Here is a 12500-nt window from a genome sequence, read left to right on the forward strand (position 1 = left end):
GTTTCTTAAGTCGTGATTTTTATTGTCGTTTTAGTTCTACTCCCGTGGGTAATATCCAACTCCCCAGAAGTGAACTACGATCTCATTGCAACATTCTCCAATATAACACTCCTTCAGGTAAGTTTCTTGTTTCTTTATCCAAAGCGTCAGGTGTGATGAATCAAAATCGTCACAACATTTGCTAAACACATGGGAATTACCTGACCATTTTATATATATATATATTTTTTTTTTCTCAGAAACTGATCTCGGAAAACTCTTTGGCGACTTGGGTCTGTACTCGAGGGTCCTGGAGTGACCTTTCTGACGAAGGTTGGCAGAGTCTGTCTTCGCAGATGTGTAGCGATGCCGGACGTGAAAATATACAGGAGTTGAGACAGATCGTTCAGCCATATCTTGATCCACACTTCTTGCAGGTAAAAATGCAGTGTTGTGGATATTGGAATGTTGTCTATGCCCTTCCGATATTGATAGTAAAGACGAGGAGCTTTGGTATTGAAGAGATATGGAATAATTATATCATAGAAACTGAGCACCGCTTTTCAAAAATGTTTTTTGAAAATTATATGGATTGTTCATCTCAACAAGAAAATTCTGAACTGCAAACAAAGCATCGTTCAACTGCAATTATAGTTATCCTAGACTGAAATTTATTCATGGATAAAGTTAAGTTCACAAAACAGTAAGCAACCACATCACCAAAGAGGAAACTCACTTTCAAACGGTCCGGGATCCCAGTACCTTAATCCAACAAACTTAATCTTGAACACGACGTTAATTCGGCCTTTCCATTCTCCTTTTCTTGTCGTTCCTTCAGACGGGACTCTCAGCATCCTCGTTCAACGGCACAGCAATCTTCGAGGAACTCTGGAAGTCCTACGAAGCAAGTCAAAACGTCTATTCTATGCTGACGTCGCAGAGTCCTTCCCTCAGGAGGAAGAGGGCGTTGGCGGAGGACCTCGACGCTGCCCTGTCCGAGGTTCCTGCGACGTCCCCCGAGACCATTCGGGAACTGAAGGACGCCGCTAGGATGACTCGACGTCTGCTCAGGAATCTGTGAGTTTTCCTTTTTTGGTTGCGTGGGGGAAAGGTAGCTTACTGGGGGGTGGTGTGTGTGTGTGTGTGTGTGTGTGTGTGTGTGTGCGTGTGTGTGTGTGTGTGTGTGTGTGTGTGTATGTGTGTGTGTGTGTGTATGCTTATTAGTACAATTATATCAAAATGTAAAAAAAAGACCCTTAAATTCTTGCACAATCCATCAAGCTACCCACACACGACCAATAAATAACCTCCACTGACCTTACGTTTAATTCTAATGGCACTCCCGCCCACCATTCATAAACTGCAGGTTGACAGCTTACTCCGAGCTGCTTAAGCGTGACTTCCAGGACGATGAAGCTTATTTCGCCTCTCTGCCTCATCACGTCCAGGTTTTCTACAACCCAAGCACGATGATAGATATTGCTGGTAAGGTTACTATTCCATTACTATTTCATTCATGACTGTATTCATGGTGGTGTTTATTTTCTTTTTTTTTGTAATTCGCGAGACTCGTTTTTTCTTCTTAGAGTGGTTTTTATTTTCTTTGAGGGATATTTTGTGTGGATTATTTGTCATTACGATTATGAAATGTATTAGTGATCTTACGATTTGATAAGTACATTTTGCTTTCGTGATTATTTTCGATATAGCGCGATAGTAAAATGACCTTAATCGATGAAATAACCATCGTTAGTAAAATGTACCTTTCAAACTACCATTCAGATGCGACCTCGTCTGTGGTGGAAATCATGATTCAGCTGATCGAGGTGACCTCTTCGCCATGGAAGGTCACTGACCTCTTACTCCATCCGGCTGTGAAAGGTCTCATTCGGGATGTCTTGCCGACTGCTGCGTGAGTTGATTTTTTTTCTTTCTTGTGGATATACCTGTTATGGTTTTGTGAATTTGTAAAGAATGGTGGTGTTTGTGTACACTTAACATAGATGTACGTGCACGAAGACACAGACATACACACAACATCAAAGTCACACTAACACACATACGTAGCGTAAGGGGCAAATTGTAGTGCAATGCAATACGAGACCAACACAATATATCATAGTGAAACACACACAGACACACACACACACACACAAACACAAACACAAACACACACACACAAACAAATCACACAAACACAAACAAACACACACAAACACAAACAAACACAAACCACACGCGACCCAACACACATGCTGCAAAACTCTAACACAGCCTCTCCAACCCGGCACAGGCTAGACGTGGTACAGACCATATTTGACTTCGTCGAGAACTCTACAGTAACGGTACCTGCGCCTATACCACAGGTCGTGCAGATTCTTAGCGCTACTCATGGCCTTCTTACTCGGATCAGAGGTACGTGTGTTTCGATTTGGTCAAGAATGTTTTTATTTTATTTTATTTTTTTATTTTTTCCAAGTGTAGAATTTGTAAGTTATTCTGGATGTTTCTCTTGATTTTTTTTTGTGTTGATATGGTATCAATTTCGTCTTGTTTGTACGATACTTGGAGATAAGTTTTTTTTGTAGCTTTTTATGTCAAGATTTATAAAAAGGTGTTTGTGAATGTTGTAATATCTGATGATTTGGTTTGCAAGTAAAGAAAATGTATGTTGTAAAAAAGTGAAAGAAATTAAGAAGGGAAGAAGCGCATGAAAAAGAAAAAGAAAACACAACACAAACCCATTTCAGTAATATATATATATATATATATATATATATATATATATATATATATATATATGTGTGTGTGTGTGTGTGTGTGTGTGTGTGTGTGTGTGTGTGTGTGTGTGTGTGTGTGTGTGTGTGTGTGTGTGTGTGTGTATGTGTGTGTTTGTGTGTGTGTGTGTGTGTATATATATATACATATGTATATATGTATATATGTATATATGTATATATATATATATATATATATATATATATATATATATATATATATATATATATATAAATCACACACGCACACACACACACACAAAAAAAAAAAAAAAGTAAACAAAAACAAATACAAAAAAACACAAACAAACGTACAAACACACACGCACATCTCAGCTCACCTAAACACCTAACAAAACCCATTTCCTCACAGACACCTCGTCGCCATGGCAGGAAATGCAACGCAATATGCCTTACTCAGCGGGTCTGCTGAAACAAGCAGGGATTTTGCCTCGACTGCTTGCTCTGCCTTACCTCTGGCTGCTGAAGGGAGTTCCGCAGGTGAGGGGAAGCGACGTGAGGGGAGATGGGGAATGAGGGGAAGCGACGTGAGGGGAGATGGGGAATGAGGGGAATTACAAAGAGAATGGGTGTTTGGGGGATTTGCATTTAAGGAACTGTATGTGTTGTATTATTATGGTTTTTATTATTGCTATTATTGTTATTATCATTATCATTATTATTATTATTATTATTATTATGATCATCATCACCATCATTATTGCTATTGTTATTATTGCCATTGTTGTTGTTGTTATCATTAATAATAATATTATTATCATTGCTATTGATATCTTCATTGATATCATCACTATTATCATTGGCATTATTGCTATCATCGCTGTCATTAATATTGTGATTATAATTACTATTATAATTATTATTATCATCATTATCATTATTTCATTCTATTAATGGCATAATTTTTATTTTATCCTTTTGGTCGTTATTTCAGCATCATTACCATTATGATTATAATCGTTATCATTATTATTTTCATCATTATTGCTATTATTTTTATTATTATTGTTATTATCGTTATCATTATCACTACCGTCGTCATCATCATCATCGTATCTACCTACTACTACCCTCAACACCCCCACCACAAACACCATCATCCTCACCACAACCATCATCACCATCACACCCACCGCCACCATAAAATAACAACCACATTCTCTCTCTCTCTCTCTCTCTCTCCCTGACCTCCTACTTCGTCAGGATGCCTTGCAAGTCCTAAGCAACGGAACGGCATGGCGGATGTACCCTTGTGACGAGACCTCCCTGGCTACCTTCTTCCCCGCGTCCTCCGAGGGCCTGCCAGGGACGTGGGCCTCCCTCGACCGCATCAAGGCCGAGGTCAAGCAGGTCGAGGACTACCTCTGTCAGAACTACAGCGCCATCGTCAACGAGGTCTCTTCAGATGCCAAGATGACGAATAGTGTTAGGGCTTTGGTGAGTGGTCGAGGGTCGTGGTCAGTCGTGTTTACTCTTTGTCCTTTTTGATGTCCAGTGGTTGTTAGGACTAAGTACCTTCTTTGAGGGATTTTGTTTATTTCAATCGATTACTTTTTTTATTATTATCTTAGTGTTTTGTTAGTCTTTAAAGTGTTAAAAACAATCATGAAAAAAAATGTGTTTGGGTATAACATATAAGCATCGAAGTATTTAATATTTTCACTATTGACAAATATACAAATACTTTCCTTTCTCTCATCAGAGGGAAAAAACTCGTAGGCTCACAAATACACGTACACATACATTTACAAATGATTATCTTTGTAGCAAAATGCAAAGTTTTTTTTTTTCGAAAATCCCATGAACCGAAAACGTCATAAACCCCGCATAGCTGATAGCAAGACAAGATCATAATAACACACTCAAGAGTTCTCAGAGGAGCCTCGAATGTGGTCCTCCACCCCTTCCCTATTTCCCTCTCTCTCTCTCTCTCTCTCTCGATGTCCTCCTTTGACTCCTAATCCTTTCATTTGACTCCCGGACTTTGACCCCCCTTTTTGGACTCTTCCGAGCCCACGTAGCACCCCCTCCCCCTTCCCAGCACCCACCTCACACGTCGGAATTCGCAGGTGGATGACCTAAGACCAGGTGCCATCGAGGTCAGTGCCACTATCGAGATCCTTCGATCCTTCCCCGAGCTACTCATGTCCCTGGATCTGAATCAGCTGCTTCAGGAGGTCACCACGCCCGGAGGAGTGTCTCTCCAGCAGGAGTTTGCGGACGCTTTCACTGGGACTTTCCCTCGAGATGATACTGCCAGGTTAGTGCTGGTTTGAAGTGCTGGATGGCTTGTTCATTTTCCTTTTTTATTCTTTTTTGTTGATAACAATAGTGATGTACTTTAAGAGGATATTAGATGATGGAATATTATGTGTACATATATACTTACATGCACGCGCGCACGCGCGCACACACACACACACACACACACACACACACACACACACACACACACACACACACACACACACACACACACACACACACACACAGATACACACACAGATACACACACACACACACACACACACACACACACACACACACACACACACACACACACACACACACACACACACACACACACACACACACACACAGATACACACACACACACACACACACACACACACACACACACACACACACACACACACACACACACACACACACACACACACACACACACACACCCATAACATAAGAAAACGCTATCTGTTACTTAATCATTCACTTCATCCACAGCATTCTGGTGGACATGCTCGACAAGGGCTTACTGTACCTGGCCTCAGACAGCCTCACCTCCGCCACAATCCGCAGTATTCGTCAGGGAATGTTTCATGCACAAGCAATTGCAGAGGAACTTACGGCCGTGCTTGAAGGTTATTTTGCTCTTTGTCCTCTTGAATTTTGTTGTAGTTTTTTTTTTAATGGTGTGTTGGGTTTGATTGTAAAATCATGTACTATAATTCATGATTATTCAAATGATGGAAGTGCAGTCTTCTCTGAAACGACTTCACTGTAGTATATAAATATGAATAATTCATTATTTTTTATCCATAAAATGTATTTATTTAATGCATTCTCAATTCCCCACCTACAGATCCACTCCCAATTCACAAATCATAAATCCATTCACAATTCCACACCCACAAACCCATTCATAAATCTTCTGTTTATTTACTTTACTGCAGCCAAGGGGACTCTCGCCTCGATCCTGGGTGTCCCTGACGACTACCTTCCCCTCGTCCTTCTTCAGGAGAGCCCCAACGGCACCGCCTCCTTCCTGGTGGAGGAACTGACCTCTCTCGCCATGTCAGTTCTCAAGGTGGGTATTTTGGGGGAACACTCGGTGGTATGAGGACTGGAGGGTGTGAAATGGTTTAGCTTTTTGTATACGCTTTTCATTGTTTTTTTCTACGAACACAGGCAGATATGATGTCCGTTATGTGAAATGATTTAGTTTTTTGTTTACTTTTTTATTTTTTTATTTTATTTTTATTATGCAATACTGATAAGCTCTATGCAATATTAGTAGGTTCTATGCATCTCTCCTATTAATTTTCATCTTGGTATTCGCAGGAGCAGAAAATCGGCCCTGAGTGGGTGGGCGGGGTGTGCAACAGGAGCAAGGGCGTGAGCAGTGTGGTCCAGTTAGTGTGCTACTTTCTAGACAACCCACAGGCGCCCACTCTACATTCCAACCTCACCGTCGCTATTTCCACGGCTGTGGTAAGACCTGTGACAGTTTTCATGTACAATCTTACGTGTTCTTCCGTGTGTTATTCGTTCTGTAAGCTTCCCTGCAATTGCTGAGACTAATCCCAACTCTTGCTGATCTGCAGGAGAGCTTCGCGAACCCGAATGGAGTTGTTCCTGAGGTGAAGCTAAAGGATGTGTTTAGCAGCGTGGCTCTTCTGGTGGATCGTCTGCAGGGCTTTGACTTGAACGGTCTTCTTGACTTGAGTTTAGTGGACGCCTTCCTCAACGCTTCCATGAAGGAACTGGAGGTTTTCAAGGAAGAACTTGTCGACCTGCAGAAGACATGGTTAGTCACGAGTGCCTAAGCTTCATCCTGAACTTAGATATTCCTATTAACTTAGAAATTACGTTTTTTTCCACTAATGCCCTGTCCCCTTCCCCCTCCTATTTGTATCTCTGGTTTTCAAAGACGCAATTTTCTTATCGCCTTTTCTTTATCATGTATCGTAGGATCTGGAAGGCTGCAGATTCCTTCGTGTCGCAGAATCAGAACGTGTCTGAGGTGGTCAGGAAAGCCCGCGTCGTTCTCATATACATCTTGCAGTGGCTGCCACCGTCACCAGGTATATTGACAGATTTTTTTCTTTTTTTTTCTTCTTCACACGAGAGGCGTCTGTTTGGTGTTATGATATATATCTTTTATCTAAGTTGTGAGTGATCACTTCTGGTGATTATGAAGACGGTTATGAATTTTACTAGGTTAGTTTAACGACCATCAGTCATGTTAATTGGTACTATGGGAACAAAAATTACACCATAACAGAAGGAATTCAAGAAGTATCTCCCATATCCCTCCCATCTACACGATATCTTACAGATGACCTGAGCTCGTTACTCCCTCAACCTGTGATGGACCTCCACTACCTCCTCAATACCACCTGGATAGATCTGCTGGACGGATTTGACTATAACCTCATGCTCAACCCTGGCCTCGTTAACCTCACTCTACCAGAAATATGTTCCTCGACCTATAACCTCCAGGAACCAACGGGAGGCGCTGGCAATTTTCGGGACATGCTGGAAACGTTCTGTCAGCTGGTATCGGATCTCGCTTCGGAGGATTGGCTGCAGATCCAGAAACTGTTGAGTGACTTGGTTAGTTGATGTGTCTTTCTTTTCTCCTTGTGTTTCATTATCCAAATTACTTAATAATCATGCTTCTATGTTATGTCCGTGCTGTGTTAATGTCGTGTTCGTGTCACGAAAGTAGTATTCTAGAACGTAAAAGCGTGGCGAATGACAATGCCCAAACGACGAATTCATAAGAGAAACTACAGTCACATATATCGCAAACAGAAGATAGTTAAATTCTGTTACGAATCATTTGTTGTACTTGTCTAAGCTACATAAAAAACAGGATGAGAGGGATCATGTATTTATATATAGATCATCCTTATTTTGTGCATATTTACTGCACATATATGCGCATCTTCTGTATATCACATATACAGATTTAATTTATACATATTTCACATAATTATATACTTTAACTTTACGTTCCTGACTACAGTTATCATTCATTTAATTTTATCTTCACCCTCCTTCGAAAAATCCTTCAAAAGGTAAACAAACTCAAAATCAACAGAGACCCCACGTTATCCTAAAATAATTTGTAATCCAAATCTAGGACAATGATATCTAATCTATCCAAATATAGATATTTATTCGCAAACGTAATGCTCATCTAAAGTATTGGTAGCAAAGTTAGACTAAAAGCATATATTTTTTCGCTCGTGTAAACTATCGTGACAACCCTACCCTCTTGTTACGGATTTTCCATGATCGTTCCAATAATTTCGCCGCATTTGCCACGACTTTGCCACGTGTTGACACACAGTTGACACGCTATTGACACGAACACGGGCTTCTAGAATACCAATTACAGCATATCCATGCCATGTACTTTCTACACTAGGAACTTAGAATAAATTTATTCATCCCACTCTCCTTCCCATCACTCCAGGAGAAAGACGAAAATTCTAAACAGGATGGAAAGAAAGGTCGTGAGTCAGTCAGTCAAGAAATCTACGATCTCGGTCAGCAAGTGTACTATCGCCTGGAAATCTTACTGGAGGGAGGCGAATCGTCCTTGTTGCACGAAACGTTGCTTGAACTGCAATCGTACTTGAGTTGGGAGAATTGGGAGGAGCTCTTGATGAGAGTCAAAGCGAGGAAGGAAAATAGGTATGGATTTTTTCTTCTTTTTTGTTTGTGTGTTTGAATGTTATTGTGTTTTTTCTTTATCTTATTTTTTTCAGTTTATTTATTTGTTTGTTGATTTATTCGTGTTTGTTTTATCTATTCACTTATCTGTTCTTTATCTGTTTATTCATTTATTCGTCTTTTAGTTCATTTATTTATTCATATGTTTATTCTTTTATTTATTCATTTGCTTGTCTATCTATCTATCTATCTATCTGTCTATTTCTTCATTCGTCTACTTTCCTTTTTATGTATATTATATATATATATATATATACATATATATGTATATATACATATATATATATATACATATATATATATATATATACATATATATATATAATTTAATTTAATTGGGCTCTTCTCTTCCTTTCTTTGTTTCTTTCTTTCTATCTGGTTTGGTCTTTTCTCTTCTTCCCCTTCCCCATTCTCACTTTCACACCAATTCTCTCGTTTCCCCTATTCTCCCTTCTTTAGTTTTTTATTCTCTCTGCCTTTTGTTTCCCCCTTCTCTCTCTCTCTCTCTCTGCCTTTTGTTTCCCCCTTCTCTCTCTCTCTCTCTCTCCCTCTCTCTCTCTCTCTCTCTCTCTCTCTCTCTCTCTCTCTCTCTCTCTCTCTCTCTCTCTCTCTCTCTCTCTCTCTCTCTCTCTCTCTCTCTCTCTCTCTCACTTTCCCTTTCTTTTCATCTTTCTACTCACTTCCTTCCCCCTCTCTTTCCCACCATCCCTCTCCCCTCCCCCTCCTCCCTCCCACCATCCCTCTCCCTCTCCCCTCCCCCTCCTCCACTCCTCCCACCCACCATCCCTCTCCCTCCTCAACAACCCCTCCCCCCTCCCCTACCCCCATCCCCCATCCTACCCCCACCCCACACCACCCAACCATCCCAACACCAAAAGACATCCTCATCTCATCTCATCTTCTTCCTCAGCACCTTCGGAGATCTGATGCCGGCGCTGGAGATGCTGCTGAAGGGCCTTGGAGGTGGCACCGATCCCATGGCACCTTATCACATCATGAGGGCTGTGTTCCTTAAAGTATCCTTGGGACGTTACTTGCTTGGTAAGACAAAGGAAGGAAGGAGGGTGGGGGGTGGGGGGGGTCGTGTTATCTAAGTGGTAGTGGGAATGATGGTGAAGGGGATGGTGATGTTGGTGATGATGATGGTGATAGTAGTAGTAGCTGTAGTATTAGTAATTGTAGTAGTAGTAGTACTAGAAGTAGTAACGATGATGAGGATAATAATAGTAATAATAGTGATTACGATGATAACAGTAGCAATAATGACAATAGCTATTGTAATTATGATGTATTAATATCAACAACAAAAATATCCCCCTCCCTTCCCCTCCCCCACATAGCCACCAATATTGCTGAACTTCTCGGCGTGACTTCAACGCTACGGAGCCTCGTGGAAGCCGTGACGTCACAGCTGCCCTATGCCCTGAGGGAGGTGGTTGTCGCCGTGGCACAGGAGCCTAAGGAGGTCAGTTACGAGGTCATTCGTGGCTCTCAGTCATTTCGAAAAGTGTGAAGGAAAAATTTGAGAGTTGGATGACCGTGGTTGATTTTTTTTTTTTTTTATGATCGTTTTCATAACAAGGTCTTGTTGTTTTTGAAATGTGATTGAGTTTCATAAGTCATAAGTTTCGAGTTTCATTATAGTTTTCATGATTAAAAAGTTTTATTTGCAACTGACAAAAAGCGACTGCGTTTCATTATTTTTGTCTAATCGTTTTCATAGTAAAGTTTTGCTTTCTTAATAAGTTGTGAAACATTATCAGACCAAAAGCCAAAGAGAAACAGAAATATATGTTTTTTAAGATAATGTTTTTTATTTTTTTATAATATATCTCTTGTTAGGAGATATACAGAATACAAAATCTTATACAGAAAAACTACTAGATTCTAGTCAATAAAATACCATCAGTATAAAATGAATCGGAGAAGAGAATCTGAAGGTGATGCATACCTAATTCAAGGTCTGAAGAGAGATCGAATAAGGAAAATCTAATAGGGTTTATTAAGCAAAACAATTAGATCTTCAGCTATTTTAAGTCTATAAAAATCCTAATTAGTCCTATCCGGGACTAATTATAATTATGTCTGTTAGAGTTAGGATTAGTTATAAGCAGGTTCATTCGGGATTAATTATAAGCAATTCTTTCTGGAACTGAATATAATATAGAAAGTCTATTCGAAATTAATTAATAGTAAATCACTCTTCCTTTCCCCTTCCCTCTTCATATCCCCCCTTATTCCTTCTCTCTTCTCTTCCCCCTTCCCATTTCCTTCCCCTCCCCATTCCCCATTTCCCTTTTCCCCATTTCCCTTCCCCCTTCCCTTTTCCCCTTTCCCCCTCTCCCATTCCCCTCCCTTTCCCCATTCCATTCCCCATTCCCCATCTCCCTTTCCCCTTCCCCTCCCCCCTCCCCCATTTCTCTTCCCCCTTCACCCATCCCCTTTCCCTCTTCCCCATCTCCCATTTCCCTCCCCATTCCCCATTTCCCTTCCCCCTTCCCACTTCCCCATCCCCCTCTCCCATTCTCCATTCCCCATCCCCCTCCCCCTTCCCCCTTTCTCCATCCCCCTTACCCCTAACCCCATTTCCCCCATCCCCCTTACCCCTAACCCCATTTCCCCCATCCCCCTTCCCCATTCCCTTTCCCCTCCCCAGGTGGCCCAAATCCTCGAGTCCCTCAGCGAAGAGTCTTGGTCGTCCGTGTGCCAATGGAACGTCTCGCAGATTGGCCAATCACTCCAAGCGTTTAAGGACAGCGTCTGCCAAGCAAACCCGCAGGATATCGTCGGTGACCTCAATACGCTTCTGAGGATTGACGTCCTGCAGGTATGAATGTTGTTGATGCTTTTTTTTTATCAATTGGATTTTTTTATGCTAGAATTGTCTTATCTTATCTTGCGTTAAGGTCTATCCGAGGTCATAAGAATAGAAAAATACAAAAATAAAATATAAACATGAAAGACATATACGCACATTTATACATCCATAGTAAAATATTTTAACAAGGCCCAAAACCTCTTAGAGCAGAAGCGAAAAATAAACTGAACTTCATTCTTGATATATATATATATATATATATATATATATATGAATGCATACATATATATACATATACATATACATATATATGCATGCATGCATACATACATACATATGTATACACATATATACATATACATATACATATACATATATATATATACACACATGCATACATACAGACATACATACATACATACGCATATACAAACATACAGTAAAACATTCATCCAATCCCCAAACCTCTTGAAACAAACAACAACAAACCCGAACCTCATTCTTAAAAAAAAATGCCCCCTCCCCCACCCCCCAAAAAAAAAAAAAAAAAAAAAAAAAAAAAAAACTTTCCGACAGGGTACCACCCCCATCCATCTCGAAGAGGTTCTCAACGCAAGCCTAAGCTTAGTCGCCGACCTGAAGACCCAGGACTCACTTCTCGAGAAATTTGAAGACCCCGTGACCTATCTCGGGCTGGGGAAATGGGTCAACCTGCCGAGTCTGGTGTTCAACGTGACGGCGGATGAGATGTGGGAGAATGGGTGAGCTAGTGGCAGGTTGTTGTCGATATTGAATAGATTCGTGATTGAAAAAAAGACAGTTGCAATTACATTAACAATGATAGTGATAGTGAGAGTAATGATGATGATATTAATGGTTATGATAATGATAATGATGGCTATATTATTGATGATAATAGT

General features: G+C 40.6%; 1 protein-coding gene across 1 annotated transcript in view; it reads left to right on the forward strand.

Moving 5' to 3' along the window:
* Positions 1 to 12500, forward strand: part of LOC122254047 (uncharacterized) — a 125217-nt gene that overhangs the window by 71067 nt on the left and 41650 nt on the right. Inside the window, exons 10-29 of the mRNA XM_086534057.1 lie at positions 35 to 117; positions 240 to 416; positions 818 to 1056; positions 1346 to 1464; positions 1762 to 1891; positions 2273 to 2394; positions 3130 to 3257; positions 3981 to 4214; positions 4847 to 5037; positions 5523 to 5659; positions 5972 to 6105; positions 6360 to 6509; positions 6623 to 6825; positions 6990 to 7102; positions 7357 to 7634; positions 8503 to 8723; positions 9673 to 9803; positions 10103 to 10227; positions 11419 to 11589; positions 12157 to 12341. Coding sequence (XP_086390183.1) covers positions 35 to 117; positions 240 to 416; positions 818 to 1056; positions 1346 to 1464; positions 1762 to 1891; positions 2273 to 2394; positions 3130 to 3257; positions 3981 to 4214; positions 4847 to 5037; positions 5523 to 5659; positions 5972 to 6105; positions 6360 to 6509; positions 6623 to 6825; positions 6990 to 7102; positions 7357 to 7634; positions 8503 to 8723; positions 9673 to 9803; positions 10103 to 10227; positions 11419 to 11589; positions 12157 to 12341 — 3271 coding nt within the window. The remainder of the gene's footprint in view (positions 1 to 34; positions 118 to 239; positions 417 to 817; positions 1057 to 1345; positions 1465 to 1761; positions 1892 to 2272; positions 2395 to 3129; positions 3258 to 3980; positions 4215 to 4846; positions 5038 to 5522; positions 5660 to 5971; positions 6106 to 6359; positions 6510 to 6622; positions 6826 to 6989; positions 7103 to 7356; positions 7635 to 8502; positions 8724 to 9672; positions 9804 to 10102; positions 10228 to 11418; positions 11590 to 12156; positions 12342 to 12500) is intronic.

This window comes from Penaeus japonicus, unplaced genomic scaffold (assembly GCF_977035675.1).
Source record: "Penaeus japonicus unplaced genomic scaffold, GWHDUDI00000001_assembly GWHDUDI00000040, whole genome shotgun sequence".
In the NCBI taxonomy this organism is placed as follows: Eukaryota; Metazoa; Arthropoda; class Malacostraca; order Decapoda; family Penaeidae; genus Penaeus; species Penaeus japonicus.